Source organism: Melospiza melodia, chromosome 6 (genome assembly GCF_035770615.1).
Source record: "Melospiza melodia melodia isolate bMelMel2 chromosome 6, bMelMel2.pri, whole genome shotgun sequence".
Taxonomy (NCBI): domain Eukaryota; kingdom Metazoa; phylum Chordata; class Aves; order Passeriformes; family Passerellidae; genus Melospiza; species Melospiza melodia.
Genome location: NC_086199.1, coordinates 46813070 through 46833183, shown reverse-complemented (window position 1 = coordinate 46833183; position 20114 = coordinate 46813070). Strand labels below are relative to the sequence as shown.

At 41.0% G+C, this 20114-nt stretch overlaps 1 protein-coding gene across 1 annotated transcript in view; it reads right to left on the bottom strand.

The window, feature by feature from the left end:
- Positions 1–20114, bottom strand: part of LOC134420382 (bifunctional heparan sulfate N-deacetylase/N-sulfotransferase 4-like) — a 65176-nt gene that overhangs the window by 14314 nt on the left and 30748 nt on the right. Inside the window, 5 exon segments of the mRNA XM_063160522.1 lie at positions 7677–7819; positions 8728–8913; positions 14754–14884; positions 14887–14907; positions 16975–17062. Coding sequence (XP_063016592.1) covers positions 7677–7819; positions 8728–8913; positions 14754–14884; positions 14887–14907; positions 16975–17062 — 569 coding nt within the window.

Sequence of the window (20114 nt, the reverse complement as noted above, 5' to 3'; positions counted from 1 at the left end):
TTTGCTAGAAGGGAGGAATTAATGTGTGGATTCTTCTGCAGCTAGGGGGAGGCTGGGAGGGAGAATTTTGTGTTGACAAAGCACTAATTTTAATAATGACAAATGGCTTCTCTAGAATTCAGCACTATTCATATTCATGACCCTTCTGCTGCTGAAGCAAAATCATTTATATGCCTGAAAATCGCACCTTTTTTTTTTTTTTTTTTTTTTTTTTTAGTTTTGCTCTCTTTCCACTCTGCACATCTGTTTATAATTTAATACTCTTGACAGGATAATTAAATATTTTCCAAATATAATATCTCTAAAGAAAGCAACAAAGTCAGTGTTTGGACAGAAATATTTTTGTCTTTGATTGAAGGGGAAACAAAAGCACGGAATGGCATTTTATTTCCTGTGCCCATATTCATTACTGTGTCTGCTCTCCACCTTGAGTGCTCCCAGGATGGGAGTTGGAAGCTGCTGTCCAGCAGTGGTGGGAAGTGGCCTTGGGACAGCTGTACAAATGCTGCAGAGCCTCTATGCTCTTTTAAAATTCCCTATTGGAAAAGCAAAATTGGTTCTCATTTACCCAGGAACGCTTTCTGCTTTTCCATTGTTTAGTTGGCAGGATTAAATGAATTCCTCAGTTTTGACAGAACAATCTTTTGCCTTGTTCCTTTCCTTCTGAGAATACAGTTGCTATGTTTGATATTTTATTTTTTTTCCTGTTATCTCTCCAAGTTTTGCTTCTAAAGTAAAGGCTAAATCATGAGCACATTCCAACACAGCCACCGCTCCCCCGATCATATACATTTGTGACACCTCATGATATGTGGGGTCCCAGATGAAGAAAACTGGTTGGGAGGTTCTAATCTATTAGTTATATATATTAGTTATATATTGTTTTTTTTTTCAAAGCCTGAAAGTAGAAAAAAGAGGGGTTTTAGTTTTTTTCCCCTCTCAGCACATGCTTTGAGAGGCTGTGAAAAAAGTAACTACTGCTTCTGATGAATTTGTGCAATTGGTGTGTAGCTGGGTGAGGATGGAAGATCTGAATGGAAGTTTTATGGCTGTTCATTTGTCACACTTGTGCAAGTGATGAGCAGCACAGCTAATTGTGGCCAAAGCTGCTGCCAGTCACATCTGTGTGCCCCAGGAAGCCTTTGCAGAAGTCTACAGCAATTCAATTCTCTTGTTATTTCCATTTTCTAGTGAAATTCATGATACAGGAATTTGTTTTCTTGCCATCTGTGTTTTCTCATTGAAAAGACTTCCTCAGACTATAAACTCTCTCTTAAAAAAGGAAATAAATCTACTCAGTTCAGACTTAAGGACAAACCCAAGTTCAAATTAAGGAAATGAAGCAGATTGCAGGGGTTTTGGATACTGTTGGTTTAGGTCAAGCTGAACATGAGGCAGAGCTGTGGAGGACAAGGGACATGCAGGCAAAAAGAAGCCCAAAGGATGATGACTTTGGATAAGTGCCTATAAATGACAGTTCGTCTGCCATTTCTCTTTAGACATGTGGTAAATGAAAATCTGCTTCTAACTGGGCTTGGAATGATGGGAGGAATGATGTCTCTTATCCCTGACATGACCCTCTGTAATCTCCAGGCGGAGGAAGGAAACATTCCCTGGCATTCCCTATGGACCCTAAGTTACAGAACAAGTGTAAATCATTCTGTTTATTCTGAGCACTCCTATAAAAACTAAGAAAGAGTTTTCACCAGGATATTTTCTTTTGAACTGCAAAGAAATGCCTGGCAAGTTACTATAGGCTGGAGATACAGGAAATTTATCATTTGTTTTTATAGCAGTTCTACTGTCATGTTGCTATCTTAGCAGTTTTCTGACTGCTCTGGGTGATAGTGTTCATAAATGATGATTAATTAATCCAGTTTGGTGGCCTACTCTGAGCAAACACACCTCAGAGTTAATTTAATTCTCCACTCTTGGTTTCAGAGAAAAAAAAAAAAAAAAGGCAGCATTTTCAGTTCACTAGAAGATATAATATTCTCAAATCAGCCACTTTCCAATTAATTTGAATGGCAAGCACAGTGAGGAAATTTAGTTCTTGGCCATTTACTTCTATTAAGGATTCATTTTCAATAATCAGAGAGTTCTGAGTCAGCTTGTTTTCACCTGGAAGACTTGCTCCTCTCACTTGAATAAATAATTGCATGGTGTGTGCATGAAGGTATTGGATTCTTTCCCTCTCTCCCCAGTACCCCCTGGTTGACATGCAGTCGTTGGCTGCAATTTCTGCCATCACCCAACTTGCTGGGAAGGAATTCTGGTGAAATATCAAAATGTGTGGAGTGGAGCAGCAGCTTTCATAAAGCAGGAAAATGTCATGAAAGAAGGAAAAGAGATGTGCTATCCTTGAAATGTTTTCCTGATCCTCCGGGTTTCAAGCTAATTAGTTTCTAAATGTGCTGCTGAAGGCCTGAGTTTCCATGGGAAAATATTTCCCTGTAGTAGCTCTGTGCTTCATGTGGGATGAAGGGGGAAAAATAATTATTTACCATGGGGGGGAAAAATAATTATTTACCACGGGGGGGAAAAATATTCAGGACCATGAGGAAAGGTTGATTTGTGTGTTTATGAACATTAAGATAAATTCTGATGTAACTTGTTAACAAAACTCCCTTTTAATTTGGTGGAATGAACCTTTCCCTCTTGTCAGGTTGGAGAGGAACACGTGTGTCCCTGTGAGCTGCACCCTGATAACTGCAGCTCCACAAATATTGACATTTTTTATTGGGAGGTTGCCTGCCTGATTTTTTCTGTCCCCAAAATGTGCTGAGATGCTCAGCTCACAGAGCCCTCAGCAGAACCGCACTGTGAATTACTTTTGGATTGCAGCACATTTCCTACAATGCCCAAGGTTATTTTTTATTCTTTCTATAACTATGCTCAGAGAAACAAAGCAAATAAAAAGAAAAACATTACCAGCACTCAAGATGTTCCATAATAACATTCCCAAGTCTCTTGTGGAAGGTATAAATTAACCCCTCTCTGTATTTGCTTTTAATATGCCAAAGCAATAATGTGTGATTCTCCTGTCTCTGTGATGAGAGGGAGCAGGGAACAAGAATAAAGTCTTCCAAGTGTGGCACATGCAGGATGTGGAGAATGCAGATCCAACAGGCTGGGAATGAGCAAAAGCCCTTTAGTCATGGGGAGAGTTTAAAAATGGAAATGCCTTTAAGTGGCCCTCAGAATTAAAAGTGTCCCATGCCACTTCCCAGGGAGTTGGAATAATAATGTACATTATTATGGGCTGCCTGTAGCTTCTGCTGAGGGGAGTTCAAAGTTACCTTTCAATCACAGGTCTGATTTTGCTCTTGACAACCAAATTCCTGTGAAGAAAAGCTAATCTTCCTGAAATTCATCTGCCATGTTTCACCTCTGCTTAAAGCTTCTCAGGGGTGTTTGATTGAAGTGGGAAGAGAAGCCTGAAGAGAACCCTTTTTCTGCTGCTTTTCCATTTTTAACCTGATCTGTCAGTTGCAAATATGTGATACTTTGGTGGCTTTATGGGCCAAATGCTGTGCAGGGTGTGCCTGACTCTACATCCTATGTGGTGAGGCAGGTGTAAACCTAGAATAGGGAGGGTTATGCATATAAAAATAGGGAGAAAAATTACTTGAGCCCATTTTGATGGTGGAACTTTGGAAAGGAGTCAGTGGGAGATGGAGTAAAAACACCCTGTGAGAGGAAGGGGAAAGGAAGAGTCAGTCCTGATGAATTCCTTTGTAACAGGGAGAGAAAAAAGGGTGCTGCAGGAAAGGCGTGCCAGGATCCTGGGTTACCCAAAAGCTTTTCAAGATGAATGGGTAATGGGAAAACGTGTATCCCATTGGCAAATAAATCCAATTCACTGACTGCTCAACCAAGCCCGTGGGTGTTGTTGCTTCTCCTCAAAGCCCCATACACTCATTTTTGCTGTAGTACTCGACTGAGGTGCCTTTTGTGCTGTCACTTGCTGGCTTAATAAAAAGCTCTCCGGTTTAAGGAGGTTTTTTTTAGGAGAAATGTCTCTCTCGCTGTTGTTCATGGAGGCAATAATATTTAGGGCTGTATTTATTAGTTTATCTTGGCTGTTAAATGTTTATGGCTGTTGTTTATGGCCTGTGGAGCAGGGGAGGAAAGGAAAGGAGCCATCAAACAGATAGTGGGAGACCTTGTGGATACTCAAGACATGATAAATAGAACAGTTTGTAAAAGCATTAAACATGTCAGGCTCTTCCCGGGAGACTGAATGAAGGGCAGGGTCAGAGAACTCACTCGGTTTTGAGTCTGACATTTGGATGTGGAAAATCTCCCTGAAAACTTCAGCACCAATGGAGCTCTCTAACTTTGCCTATGAGAAACCTGCTTTTTTTTTTTTTTTTTTTTTTTTTTTTTTTTTTTTTTTTTTTTTTTTTTTTTTTTTTTTTTCCTGCTGCTGAAAGCTCTAAGGTTTTGGGGACCTTGTTACAAATGGGTTGCCTTTAATTCTGAGTTTTCACAGGTTACATTTGGAAGCAGAGAGGTATTTGCTCTGTTCATCCCATTTGCTCTCTCCACCTCCTGTTCTGTGTTTGGTCATGATAGCAGATGATGGGAGCCTGGGAAAATAGCACAGCTTCCACACCAAATTCCCTTTCCAAAAAAAAAAAAAAAAGCAGGCACCTTAAAGCAGGCTGGTTCTACTGCTCGTTTCTCTATGGAGTGTGGCAAAACCAGAAGTGCCTGGAGAGTTGATGGGAAGAGGTTTAAAAGAAAACCAATGTGGCACAGCACCGGTGAAATAAACAGTGAGGGAGGGAGATTGTACGAACATATTCTGTGAGAAGAAAAAGTTATTCTAAAGCACAATTAAGCTAAGCAAATAATGAGCGGTAGAATTTTTAAAAGGCTGAAAATAACTGAAATGTTGAACTCCTTTGAAATGCCATAAGCTTTCTTTTTTCATCTTATATAACCCAATGAAGCAAATGTTAAAAAGATATCTCAAAGCACTGCAAAAAGTTGTAAAGAATTGAGAAGGTTTAGGAAGAGAAAAAAAAATCACATGATGCTGTTCAACGTGGTTTTAAACAGAAAATAAATTTTTACAAGTTTCAAGCTGACTTTGCCTCTGCTGCTGGAGCTGTGGGATGCTGCACACCTGCAGAAAACATAAATATTTTTTTTCATAATGCTGATCAGAATCAGAGAATTTTCTAGCATATTTACATAGCTGGGTAGTGTTACTTTCCCATTAAGGACATGGTGATTTTATTTTAAGATGCTCTTTGATATTGCACTCCTGTCTTTGAAGATACATCATGAGCAGCAATGTACTTTTTGGAGTATTAATGTGTTTTCTTGGTTTAAGATCTACCTATACTTAATAGAAATACTTATGCTGTTACAAGAATCATAGTGTTGGGACAAGTTTTATTTTGCCATCAAAATTAGATTGGGCACAAAACCAGTTTTGTAAAGCTTTTTTACATTTTGGTTGGTTGTAGCTTTAGATGTAATTTTTCTCTCTTCCCTTATTTCTAGTGAGTGTGGTGGTTTTGCTGCTCTCTTTTCGCTGCTGCTGTGCAAGTGCTGATGCTACAGCTTTTGGGAGGTCTATCCTAATTAAGATTTAGTGACTAACTGGGTTTTGATGTTTGTCAAACCACATAGTAAATAACATCAAAGATGATTATAACTTAACTCTGATTGAACAGTCAGCTTTTGTCTGGCAAGGGAGATAGGAAACTTTAAACTGAAATTTTTCTTACTTGTATCAAATAGTAAAGCAAAAGTCTAAGAAGATAATATTAATTTTCTGCCCCAAACTGTATTTGTATTTATTATTTGTACATACATCTGAAGCTCCTTGTTATTGCTCTTAGCCTCCACATGAAGGAAACCCTTCAGAGGGGAGCTGGATTGATACCTTTGAAAGAGTTTGGCTATTTGGGTTTATTTCAAGGCCAGTCTGTTTGCTGAGCCTTCCCCACTAACTTCAATGAGCTTTTCTTTGAAGTGTTTATGCAAAGAGTAAGTACCCCAAACTGCAGACTTGAGCAGCCTGCTGCCTTAGCTGGATCCTGGAAAGGTCTGCCTGGGATTCTTGTAACCCTCATTAAAACTCCAAGGAAGTTGGTTTGATTTCTGTCTGTCTTGGTGGAATTTATCCCTCCTCTGCCTACTACTAAATCATCTCTGCCAGACATGACTCATCTTTAGGATTCATAAATTAGACAGTGAAAATATCTCTCTGAGTCACAGAGTATTTAGTAGAAGCCATTTAAAAAAAAAAATTTCCATCAGAAGATCCCCTTGACAATCTCTCTGCAAACTTTATTTCAATGCAGTGTCCCTTGGGCACTTTCTAATTTAATCATCTGTGTGATATTTCTTCATGGAAGCACAAACATTTTTGGTATTTGAGCTTAATAGGTATTTGTAATATATTTGCTGAAATTGCTAACCATGATCTGAGGAAGGGATGGAGTTTGTATATATCTTTTGAAAAACTGTTTAATCAAAAGTTGATCATGGCAGTTTTTTCAAATACTACCACCAATATCTAGGGCACTCTCAAGTTATTGGGACACAGATTGGCTGAGGAATTTGGGCTGTTCTAAGCATTGCTTGTGGGGTTAGGAGTTGTACATGCTCTGCTGCAGGCTGCTGCACTGCCCAAATCTGAGGAAATCTTCACCTAAGTGAGAAATGCACAGGTATTCATCCAAGGATGATAAAGCTCAGTGTGAATTCCAAGCTACAGTTCAGGAAAGCATGGGAAGAAAAGCCAGCCTGAGAGAACTGCAGGTAGTGGGGAGGCAGGATAAAGAAGAAGGATCTGTTTTATTCTCAAGTGAGCTGTCATGTGTATGGTATAGAAAAATTTCTGATAGAAAAGTTCCATTTCTCTAAGACCACTGAATCCCACTTGGACACCAACTTACTTACCCAGCCAAATGTTCACTCACCAGCATCTAACTGTATAGCACCAAAAATCTATTTTTAGGTGTCTAAATAAAAGTGACCTGGGTTTGAGTCAGCTCTATCTGAAGTTGCTTTAGCTCTGCAGAGGAGTCAATGAATACTGGAGTTTAAACTCACTGAAAATGAGGCCACCTGGAAAGACAGGGACATTCATCTTGTGCCTGGTGCAGCTTGTTTGGGTGCAATGGGAAGGAGGGAGGACAATGTCAAGAAAAAATAATCAATACATAGGGGGGTTGGGTCTTTTGCTTGCTCCTTGCACCTCTAGGCTCCTGTCTTAAATGGTACCGGGCATTTTTTAGCAGCTCAAAACCTGTTTTTAGGAGCTGGTGATGGAGGAATAGTATCAGGCCTGAGCCCTGGGGTTTCCATTGAGCTATATGAGGAGTGCCTGAGGAGCTAAGCTCATGAAAAAAAAGAAAAAAAATGAACAAGATCAGTTTTTTCTACCCTCACAGGTTAGTTTCAGCTTCACACGTCTCTCAGGGGGACCTGGCTTCAGGCTGGGAAACAATAAGGAGCTGGAATTAATGCATTTCCCAGGAAATTGTTGCAGGTACCGTTGTAGCTGGAAATTGGCAGAAGACACTTTTTTCCTTTGTTCTTAAACTGCTTGTTAAGTCTGAGCAAGTGGTCCTGGTTTTGATTTCCCAACCTGATCTCCTTCCCTTTCCCCCTCCCTCCTCCCTGCCAGTCAGCACATCCAAAAACAGCACAAGAAGGTACCTATGGGGTTCAGGAGAACGGTGAGGAACAGTTCCCCTCCTCAGATACTTTTGTCCAGCTCCTGAGGACCACTAGGATATTCCTTGTAAAAAACAGTGTGAGTGAAAAGGCCACAGGTCTGTCGAGGGAGCACCTGGGAACAGAGGAACAGCAGCTTATTCAGGTATTGCAGTGCCATAATCAACCTGGGGAAGGACTTTGGTTTCCTTTAATTCAATATTTTATATAGTTTTACTCAGTTAAAACAACAACCAAAACCTGCATTTGTAGAGCATTTGGGTACATGTGTGAAAATACTGCTGATCTTGAGTCTGTTCCAGCAGTAATTGGACTCTGCAGGAATTTGCTTTTGAGCCACTCCCTCTGCCTTGTTTAGGGGATCACAAATTGCACTTGGTATGCACAGGCAATATTCAGAGCAGCTTTTGGGACTTGAAACCATCCCTTAGAATATTTGTCAGTTCACTTTAGAACACCCAGCTTGGTAGGACAGGCCAAAGGGCTTGCTAAGTTTTCCTGTCCTCTGTGCACTTTTAAGTGCATGGGAGGAGACTTCTCTCCCCTGGGCGAGGGGGGTAAGAGTCAGGCAGGTGTCCCAGTCCTGCCTCTGGGAATTTCAGGAGCAGAGCTGAAACTTCAGCTTTGCAGAAGTGCTGGAGGAGATTACTTACACCTGTTCACCTTCCCAGGTGATGGGTTTCTAATCCTTTCATGCATAAAGATGAAGCAGAGCTGGGAACAGAGGTCTTAGGCCATTTAATGATTTCACAGAGTGCAGCCACAACTTGGCTGGTAGTGATGGGGCCACAAGCACATTTAGTTTCTGAGGAACACTTCTACAGTTGCCTGAGACTGTGTGACTTTTGTCCCCCTCTTTTAAACTGCCTAACAAATGCACTCTTTGGGCATCCTTACAGCTGCTGGATCCTGGGGAATTTTAAGGAATGTTAAGGATGCTGGCAGAGGCGAGGCCTCCAGTAAGAGCAGCCCCCTCTGGAGTCCCTGCAGTAGTATTGCTATGAACATGGAAATGCGGTGTACCATGATGCCATTGTGGATGAAGCCCCATCTATACCGTGCAGGTTTCAGGTGTGGGTACTCCTCTGTGCTGGTCACATGGATGTGCCACACCTTCTTCCAGGCCTCGTAGAGCTGCACGTGCACCAGGTACACCCCCGAGTGGTGCGGGGCCACCGCGTAGCCCACGCCTGTGGGGATGCCGTGCTCCTGCAGGGTAGGGCACCACAGGGATGGACACATTAGGGACACACAGAACACCCTCCCACGCCATCATTCAAAGCTGTGTTCCTGCACGCTGTGGCACTGGAGAAGCTGCTGTCCCTAGACAGAGTTGTACCTACTGTAGCATGAGCTGGAAGGAACTGGAATTACAGTTGGGTGACTGCAATGAGGAAGAAGTAATCCTTCTGGATTATGTTCCATTGCTGTTGCATGGAATAGATTTGCCTCCTGTTCCATTACATATTGCCCATATTTTGCCTTGTTCTTTTTAAAGGTAATCTAGTGAACCACTGCTGCTTATTTACTAAGCTAGTAAACAGACGGAAAAAAATGTTGCAGTGACATATATGGGTTTTCAATTCCTAGTTCTGGCATAGGAGAAAGATTCCTTCCTAGTTTTATAAGTAAATATTCCTCATATCTTCTGAATCTCCTGATTTTTTACATGGTGTTAGAGTATAGCAAAAAATAGCTTGGACTACTTTTACATTTTATCAATATTTATATTTAGCTCAATTCCTCTATGGAAATATATGCGTTCATCATATAATCTATAGGTTATCTTGCAAATTTCCTCCAAAGACACAAATTCATCTTGCTCCCAGTACTACCAGACAGGTCAGCCCTTTTCTACTCCTTTAAAACTGATCTGCAGAGAGAAATGGCTAAAATATGAGATGATTATTTTATGGGGGGTTTTTTGTCCTTCCTTTTGCCCACATTATCCATTGATTACTTTAATTCCAGGAACAGCAGGTTCTGCTGGGCATCAAGTACTTAACAAAGAAAGGGTTTTGATTCATTGGCAAAAATGAGGTTAAATCTGTAGGAAACACTAATTCCTACATTACGTAATGCAACCACTTTAAATGATCCACTCCTTATAATAAAGACCTCTGGTTACAGACCAATCCTGTAAAAGAGAAACCCAAACTCTCTATTTTGTCATTTACTGAGGACATAAAGTAATTTCAGTTTCTTAATGCTGTTACCTACTTGAGAGGCATGAGTCAGTTTAAGGGTGGAATGAGGGATAGCTCTATAATGACAGATGGTAAATCACCCTGTTCTCTATTTAATTTTTTTTTTTTTGCCATGGACATGTAAAAAGGAAAAAGCTGTATCAAAAGATTTCTTTGAATCTGGCCATTTATTGCCATGCCTGGGAGGTCTGTGATGCTCAGACTGTGAAACTGTTAACCTGAATATCCTGTCTCAGCTTTCATGGACAAACCTTCACAAAATGTGGGGTAGGGAGTACACAGAAACAGAGATGTAAGGCAAATGTGTCCTAGGGTTGACAATGAACACTGCTCCGGATGACTTATCCCAAAGTAGGGATTTGGATGAATATGTGTAAGATCCTGTTTATCTCCTGGCTGTTTGATGCTGGAATTGCCATGGCGACAGAATGCTGAAATGGTGATCTGCCATTCACAAATCAAATCTGGCAGTTTTTCAGGAGTTCTCAACATAAAACACAAGTTAGTCTCTGAATAAAACCTGCTCACTGCATAGCTCATCACACAAATACATCCAATAGCCAATATGGAGTTAAGAAAAAACAACTATCAAATAATTATGTTTTCTTTGGGCAGTTCTATTTGCAGTTTACCTGGGAAGATTAAATACTGTGTGTCCCCCTTTTAATGATTTTCTGATTTTTTGTTATTAAACTTATTTTGGGAGTGAAAACTCATGTGTTAAAGGAGGAGTATACTGGTGTGTCAAGATATGAGAAATACTGAGTATTTTTCTTGTGTATTCTAAGGAGCAATTGCCTGATTTTTGCCTTGAAAATGTACATTGGGTTTTTTGATTTCAAAATTTGTGCTTGTTGGTTTAGTTTGGAATGTAGGTATGATTTGCCATTGTTAGAGAAAATAAGAATGCTAACTTTTAATTTAATAAATTTTATGTCTGCTGTAGGTCTTTGTACACAGTCAGTCAAGGTGCAGGTGTGAAGGCTTTTATTAGATGCAAAAGCTAAGTTCAACCTCCGCTAAGTTTGCACAAACTTTTGGCTTTGTCTGATAGCAGGTGATGCAGCAAATGAGTATTTCAGAACAAAATAAGGTGAGGCAGAATAAATCTGATCCTGCTGCACAGGATGATTTTATCCTCTATTCACAGCCCATTTTTAGAGGCAGTGGGCAGCTCTCCTTCCCCACATGAAGTACAGATATTAATAATGGGCCAAATGAGGCTCTTTTCATCACATGTAGATACTTTAGCCTTGACTCTGTGTTCACTGAGCCCTCCCATTGCTGGGATTTAATTGGTGTATTAAAAGCTCCCGCTGTACTTGTGGTTTGAGCAGCTCAAGAAGTGCAGGCAGAGGAAGTGCTAATGTGCATCTGCAGTTGGCTGTAAGCAGGAGGTGGGAGCCAAGGAGTGCTGCTAGAGAGGTCCTCAATTGATTTATTTAGTTCTACATCTTTGTTTCTCCTTCCTGTCAGCTCCCAGCTGCCTCGTGGAGCCAGTGACAGTTTTTGCCCTGTCTCTGCTGTGCTTTGGGCTTTGTACTCACAAATGAGCACAGAAGATAATCACTGAGCAAACAAACCAGGGATGGAATAAAGAGCTACAGGCTTTGGATTAGATACATTCTACTTGTTTTTGTCAGATAAGGATGTACAAAGGGGGAGGAGGAATATCTTGTTATTGATGTCAGGGAAAGTTTGTTTTATTGGTTTATTGGTTTGTTTTATTTTTGGAATATATGCTATCAGAGATTTCCCCTTGAGTAATTTTTTTGCCTCTCTGTGTATCCATTGCAAAGCCTATAAACAAGGAGAATAGTACTTGAGGAATTATCAGTTTGTAAAATTTAACCTGAGATTTTGTTCATTAATGTTTTTAATGGATTTTGGGATTCTCTGATAGAGAAAAAACCCAAACCACAAAACACGATCAACTCAAACCCAACTGATAATCAAAATAATTTTAATTTCCCACTTCCTTAGGTAGGCTCTGGAACACACCCTCCATATTTGCATAAATAGGATGACATTGGGATAGCAAAGCTTTGGGTAGCCTGTAACTTTAGCACAGTTAAAACCTCTGCCTCTTGCTCCTCTGGGGCTGAGGATCTCATGCTTGATGAGAGATTTGGCTGTGAGGACTTTGGGAATGGGGCTATGCATGGTGCAGCTGTGGGGCCATCACTCAGGTACAATTGGATAAGGATTTTGCCAGGCAAATTTCCCCTGCTGCCTACCAGATCCAGAGCAATGGGACAATGACATTTATTGCAGGATGTGAGCAAGTTTCTTCCTCTCACCACGGAGGCAGTGGAAATGATAAATATCTCAGGGATGCATGGAACAATTTGGAGGGCTCTGGGTGAAGGCAGCCTCCTGGTTCACATGCAATGTGCGTGGAAGGGAATCTTTGAAGGCAGATGCACAGAGGTGTCCATATCTGCACTGAGATCAAGGCAATTAGATACCTAATTAGCAATTAGTTCTGTGTGTAAAAAGCTGTTTAGGTACCTGATTTCTATCTGTGTGCTGACAGGGCTATTTGAGGCAGGCTGCAATTGTAACCTCCATTTTACAGAGCTTTGTTAGGAGGTGTGGATAAAGCCATGTGAAACAGAGCCAAGGCTTTTATCAACCAGCCAGAGGAGACAAAAGGTCATAATAAACAGAACTTTTGGGTGTTATTTGGCATCTTCAGCAACCTTGAGTATTGTTCTTGGATATAATGGTGTGCTCTCCCTTCCAGAAAACGTTGTTACCTTCTTAGCCATGTTTAAAAAATGTGAACAAAGAAATAGCACCTTAGGTGAAGAATTAATGTGATCACACTTCCAAATAATTACTGCAGCTTTTCTTGCAGAAGCTGACACAAAGTGTCACCTGTATGTGCAGCCAAAACAGGAGGTAGGGAGATATGGTCAATAAATGAGAAATGCAGGAGAAAATGGCACCAGCATCAAGCTGCGTTCTCCTGAGTATAATATAGTGGACAACAGACAAAACACATGTAACATCAAGCAAATTTTCCATGTATTGTTCCAGACGTCTAATTTAAATTTGGATCCACCTTGGACATCAGAGACTAATGGGAAGAGGTTTGCTTTAACTTGGAGGTCTTAGAGAAGTGCAGCTGCAGAACAGGGAATTTGTTTCTTAAGTAAGACATGATGCTGAGGATGAGACAGCCAGGGAGGAATGAAACCACTCTGAAGTCATGGCTGGGACCTCTCTGATAGCTATCAGGGAGGCTGTCATAGAGGGAAGATGAATTTCTCCCACAAGAGAGAATTTCAGAGGAAGCCTTTTGAAAAGAAATGTTCTCATAAGTAAATGGTACAGCTCATATAGATTCAAGGTCAAGGGGTTGATACAACCCCTGTTGAAATGTTAGCAGGAAATAAAAGTGTAATAACAGCAGCTTTTCACTGACATCAGCTCCTTATTTATAGGCACCCTAAGGAATCTCTACCCTTCAGGACACAGGCTTTATCTCTCTGGAGTGGAAGTTACAAACAGATTCCATTACCAGCTCTGTTTTCAGGCCATGCTATAGATTTTACTCCCAAAGGTGGCTCGACCTGGGTGACTCCATGCTTCCTGAAAATACTAGAATTTCCCCAGAGGTTTAAAGATGAAGGGGTTGTGTATTTTTGAGATATGGATTATTTTAAAAATTACTCTTGCATTTCAAGTCTCAGCTCTGTTTGTGTCTCTGGGCCAGGCTACACCAAAGGCATGAACAGGCCATGCCAGGAAGGCTGACAGGGAAGCAGGAGTGTAGAAAGCAAAGGAAGCCATCCTGCCAAGCAGGAGATGGGAAGGGAGGCAAGTCTGGCATAACAAGTAAACAGTTAAGCCATTTTTAATTAATTTTCTTTAAAGGTTGGTTGGAAAGTATTTCCATAAACAAGGGAATAAATTGCTTCCAACTGCTTGTTCAGGCATTTGCCTCTGCCTTTTTCCTGATGTGCCTTGGCTGATGTGAAGGTTGGGAGGCAGGGGCTTGGCCTTTGGAAGCTGGGAAGGGTTGGGGAACTGCTGTTCCCAAAGCAGCTGAGAAAGCCCCACTGTGTCCCTCAGCTCCTGTGAGCAGCTCTGGTTGCTTGGCATTTCTGGTTGCTTGGCTTTGCCTCACCAAAGACCACACAGTGTCTTTCCAAAGCCAGCATTTATGGATTTCAGGTTCTCTTTGCCATGTGCAATAAGCCAGCAGAATTATCCTGAAAAGGCTGTAAATAGTACAAGTACTGTGAGGTCTGGGCAAGGGGGAGGGTGGCTCATGGAAGTTCAGAGCACAAATGAGGAAAAGGGAAGCACAATTATCTGTCAATATCAGCAAGAGGTTAGCTGTATTCAATGACCTGCATTTTCCAAGCAGGTCATTTAAAAAGACACAGTGAAACCCAGAAGCTTCACTTGTCAGCATTAAGATTTGTCCCAAACCACACACCAGGTTTTGAGTTCACTGCAGCTTCCTCCCTGCCTTACTGAGTATTTTGCAGCAGAGTTTGCCAAGCTGTGTACAAAGTGCTGCCTAAAGCTGTTTAGGCCAACTGCTGTCTGCTGTGTTTGCACTGATTCTGATCCCCATGGTCCTGCCAGGATACTGGGGCAGGGCTGCTGCCTCTGCAGAGAGCCTGTGTCAGTGGGAAACGCCAAGACAAAATTCAGTTTTAGTCACAAACAGGCTGGGTTTGGGATGAGTTTCTAACCTCACTCATGCCTCTGTTTGCATGCCTGAGTAAATTATAGGTATTGTATAGACAAGCATGAAACCAGTGGGGAAGGCATGGCCACGGTAGTGAAGGCATCCCAGTAAATCTCTTGGGAACTCTTCCTCACCATTGCAAACTCTTTGTTGAGGATCATCTGCTCCACCAGGGAGGACTCGTTGTGGAAGAGGTGTGGCTGCATGTGACTCCACATGTGGGGAAACCACCAGAATTCATCCACAGATCTCAGCAGCAGGTTGATCCCTTATCCTCCTCCTCAGTCCCTGCAGAGGGAAGAAAGGAACAAAAAAGTTACTAGAAAGCAAAAAAGGCCCATAATTGCTTTTTAAACACAGAAGAGTCTGCCAAAAACCCTGGTGTCCTTGGCTTGTCTCACTGTGTTCCTATTATGTTTACTAACTATGGGAATATTAAATATAAACAGTAGGACTTTCTTTTTAATATATAATGATCTTCAAAACCACCTCCTCCCCATTTTCTCTATTTACTTTATTTTAATGCCACACTATCTTTTTATCCCCATAACCTGGCTGATGGATTTAATATAAAAAAACAGTGCCAGGAATATTAATGCTGTTTTCCAGGTCTTTTGAAAGCTGGACAAATGATGATGTTTGGTATTAAAGAAAAGGTATCAGTTATTTTCCATTTTGTCCCGATAATAATGTCACTGTTAAATACCAAGTACTCTCCATAAAGGCAACATATGGATAAAAATGAAATCTTTTCAAAGCTTCCCCTCTATCCTCCTTGTAACTACCCCTTTATTAGCCTTGGTTAATTGAAATCTGATCATTTCTGGTAAAGTGTGAAACAAGTTTTAAAATACAACTAGGTGGAAAGCATGAAGCTGTAATGGCAAAGGCTTCCAAATATTTCTTAGGGTTCAATATTCAATTTTGACCAGATTTAATCTTGAAGGAAACCCAATAAAACCTCCTGTGTTAGTGAAGGGGATCTGCTTAAGGCAGAAGCAAAGATTTGTGGCTGTAACAAAGAAAACCTTCAATTTGAGAGAGGACACAATGCTGCTGCCACCATTTGCAGACACATCTGCCCTGCTTTTCCAGCCTGGAAAGGCACAGTGACATTCCAGTAACCTCACCTTCAAGCCACCCAACAATATTTGGTTTTTAGCACATTTCCTTTGTGTTCGTTGCAATTTGAATGCTTTCATTTTGTTTCAGTCTAAGAAATAATTGCCAAAATCAGTCTCCTGATGCAAACACAGAAATCTTGTCTTCTTAGAGGCCCTTTAATGTTTTGCAAAACTCATTGGAAGCGAAAGCTCCACGGATGTCACTGTTTACTTGGCAGGAACATCCAGAGATCCCTGTTCAGTGCCTGCACTTCAGCTCTTGGCTTTTATTTTCCATTTCTGCCGTGGTTTTTGAAGAATGCCACTACACAAGGAGAGCAGTACTTTGAACCTTTCTCCCAGAGTCACTGAATCCCTTTGCTTCCCTCTTTGCAGCACTCTGCAAGTTCTAAGGAAGCTGCTCTCCTATGATGGGAGTGCTGCAGGAAAAAGAAAACAACCTTGTTTACTGGAGAATTCCATACTGAAGAGAAAGGCCTGATGGCTGCTCCCTCTGTGCCCTGCATTTTGAGAGTGAATGCTGGCTGGTTTTGGGGTTTGTGATTCACTTGCAGTCACTCAGGCATAGGCAAGTGAAGAAACTTAACCCAGGCCTTCAAAATGGGACAGAGCAGGGAGAAAATGGAGTTTGTGAGGCAGCTGTGAGTTTCTTTGATAAGCCCAAGTTAGGGATGGAGAGGAAACAAGTGGGTATTTGAAATACAAAAAGAACTAGAAGAAGAGATTGTAGATTTAGGTCAATTTAGTGCCTTATTAACTTGTGAAGTAGAGTGTGGTTCTTGAAAAAAACCTACTTTTCCCCATTATTTTTTTCGTACATTGAGATATACACCTAATAAAACTTTGCACTTTTACTATAACAAAACCCAACCAAGATGAAGCATAATCCTTTCTGTTTTAAAGAAGAATAAATAGATGTTCCACCATTTCAGTGTCCAAAGGGGTAAAGACACACTATGGATGAACTGCTCAGGTACACAAGGATGCCCTTGGTGTTTTCCTGAAAGATGTGTGGTGGTAAATCTTAGTGTTATAAAGGAGGCAAAGTGGTTGCAGAGATCTCTCTATTTCCTCAGGAGACAGAGTAAGGTTTTTCAGGTGTGATAGGTATGATGAAATATAAAAGATTGGGAAAATGATGTCTCAGAGCCTCTGATTATTTAGAAAGGGAATGTTTAAAGGTAGATTTAAAATTCTGTCACCTATTTAACTGCATGAAGTTCCTTCTTACCTGTGTGGTAAAATTTTCCTGAAAATCCAAGGTTGAAGGTAAAATTTGCAACCTGAGTGCGCAGTAAATTTTGAGTCTCTAGTAAAGCCTGAAATAAATGAGAAATTAACATGGATTTAGAAAAATTAATATTATTTTGGGCTCATCTTTTTTTTATAGGACTATTACAGAGAGCTTAATTTGTTCCATGAGAGTTTGATGGGCTAGAAAAGGTAGTGGGAGTGCCTGAATGTCCAAGGAGGTGATGGTTCTGTGCCTTGGCCCAGGACATTTTCCCCTGGGGCACTGATCCATAGCAGGACTCAAACCCTGCCATTCAGAGGCAGCAATATACTGGCTCACTTCATTAATGAAGCTTGATAAAATGTGCTTACACCACAAAATAAAATTAGGAATACTGCTCATCATCTAGGCATGAAGGTGTTGGGATTTGCTTACCTGCAGGACCATTTTGGGCTGTGTCTGAATAGCAAATTCAGGCTTAAGTGTGAATGAGCAAAGCTTCAGGTCTGGCCTGTGGTAGAAGCTGTGTCCATGTCATAAATGCATTTTTAATTTAATTAATGTTTATTTATATTCTCTCCTCCAAGCTAAGGTAAGTCCACTGGAAATGAAAGGAAGCAAAAGGTGCTGCTTATGGAAGAAATAGTCTTGGCCACTGGTCCAGTTTTTGTTCTGGACGTATTTCCAGCTCCTAGGGAAAGGGAGAAGATGATTAAACCTGTGTGAGCTTTACTTGATGGTTACTACTGGTTGTTAGCTCTGCACTGCTCCTGGAGCTGCTCCTTGCTCACAGATCTGCTTTGGGTCCCCAGCCCCTAGAATTTGGGGGTGCTGCATGTGAGATGGGGAGTGCATTTCTCTCCCTGTTGGCCTTGCCAATGCTGAATAGGTTATAAACTCTGTTTTCATCCATTTTCTGTGCCTCCATTATGTGGCCCTTGAGAACTTTTCCTATTATCTATTAATAACACTCCTATAGATTGGACCTTCATGTTCTTGCAGAGTTCAAAGATAAAATGATTGCAGTGGTTTACACCCTACCCCAGCCCAGCTAATGTCCTTCATTTGAAAAATTACATTCTGTATGGTCATAATTTCCTTTAACTTCATAGGAAAATAGTTTTTTAATCTAATTTAAACAAGGACCAGAAACCAGAAGTATCTCCAGTGCAGGATAAACCACAAAAGCAGGGTTTAAGCAGCTGAGGTGTGTGAGTGTAATACAACAGACTTCCAGGCAGGGTGCATCTGCCTTGAGTTTTTAAAATAGAAACATACTTAGGGTTGCAAGGAAGATGTAAAATTGAGATAGTGTTTATCAGCTGCAACAGTCACCAAGCAAATTCCTCTCCTTGCCGAAGGAAATAAAGCAATCTTATGTCAGTAAATCTTGTGATTTAATAGTAAATATTAAGGTGATTGTATGGTTTCCAGCCTATCTTGCCAGACATTTTTAAGTTGATTATTTCAATCCTGTGACAATCTCACATGTGGGACTATATTTACATAATATATAACAAGTAAACGTTCACTAAAATGCAAAACCTCAGAGATGAACACCACTGTTAGCTGAGACATTGAGGAAAATCCCCAACTGGTAAAAATCCCCACTAAATTGACACCATTAAAGTCAGAAGCGTAGAATCAGAGTCGTTATATTTTAGAAGATAATTTTCCAAGCTATCTAGAGCATTTTAGATATGTTGAGAAAGACTGATGGGCTGAGCAAAATCAATTGAATTTTCCTTTGAGGGAAGAACATCTTGAGAAATTACCATCACTTAAGGTGCAGTAGGAGAAGGGGCAGGGAACAAACATCATTTCATCACTGGGGCTCCTCTCCTGCTCCCCTCACATCTCAGCAAGATGACAGAGCTGCAGGATAGGCAGGAGCCTCCCAGCCCAGCCTGGCCTCATTAAAAACACAGAGCGAGGATTAAGATGTGAATCCTGGAACCTGCAGTGTGTCAAGCATTTTCCTCTGTCTAAAGGGCAAATCTGTCACTCAAACTGGCTTTAGCTTGGTCCTAAAGGCTTTTTTCTTGCCATTTCAATTTCCATATATGCATATTAATTCATATAATAGGCAGCTCAATTTTGTTGTCATGACCTCCCCTCTATTTAATGCTAAGAAGATATTGTCAGCTAAGGCAGTCCAAACTCATTTTGACACTGCTTGTCTGTTTGGAGGAAGGCCACTCATGTCTTCCACACCCTTAATATGGAACAACTTTTTAGGTGATTAGGGTCTGCTTTCCCTATTTTTAATGAAAGAGTGGAGAAGCTGCATATCCCTGGCACCCAGGGCCAGAAACCTTCCTAGGATTTGCACAGGCTCCATGGGAGGCAGAAGGTATTTATTTGATTTGATTCTGAAGGCTCTGCAAGGTGGAGAAGGTCTATTGAATTTTAACAGCTGGAAAGCTGCTCCCTTTCCAAGGCCAGGTGCCACACAGCTATTCCCACTCTGCCTGCTGTCCCTGGCTTCACAGGCATCCCCCCTTCCCTGGGGGCTCAGTGATCTCCATCCCACCCCTGTCCCCACTGCATGCCTGTGGAAGTAAAACCAGCATTTCCTGTTGAACCACAGGTGGTTATTTTTGGACAGCTGAACAGATCATGCTTAGTGATTATCGCTTTCCAAGGAAAGAGCCATGGAGCACACTGTGCAGGGACAAACAGGCACATCTCTATGCCTGGCTAAGCAAAGACAGGGCTTTTTTTAAGGTAAGCCCTTAATTGCCTGGAATCTCTCAAAACTCATGGATTTAACTTTATTAATTGATTCTTTGCTTTGTCAGCGAAGCTTCTCTCTGACACTCACAAGATAGTTTCTTCATTATATTGCATTCAGTAGCTTTTTACATTAATCCATATAATTACCTTTTCTAAATTTGAAGTTGCTGTGTCTTTATTCTTCATAATTGGTGCATCTATTAGGAAGAGGTTGATATTTCCCTGCTATGTCCTTGTTAATTCTAACTCTATCCCTCATTTACATAATAAACATTTTAGGGCGATTTCTGCAGGAACATTTCATGCCTAATAAGAAGTAATTTGCTTTCCTTCATTAAGTACATTAAGACTTCATGCCCCAGACATCATTGACTGTGAACATTTGATTCTGCTCAAATTTA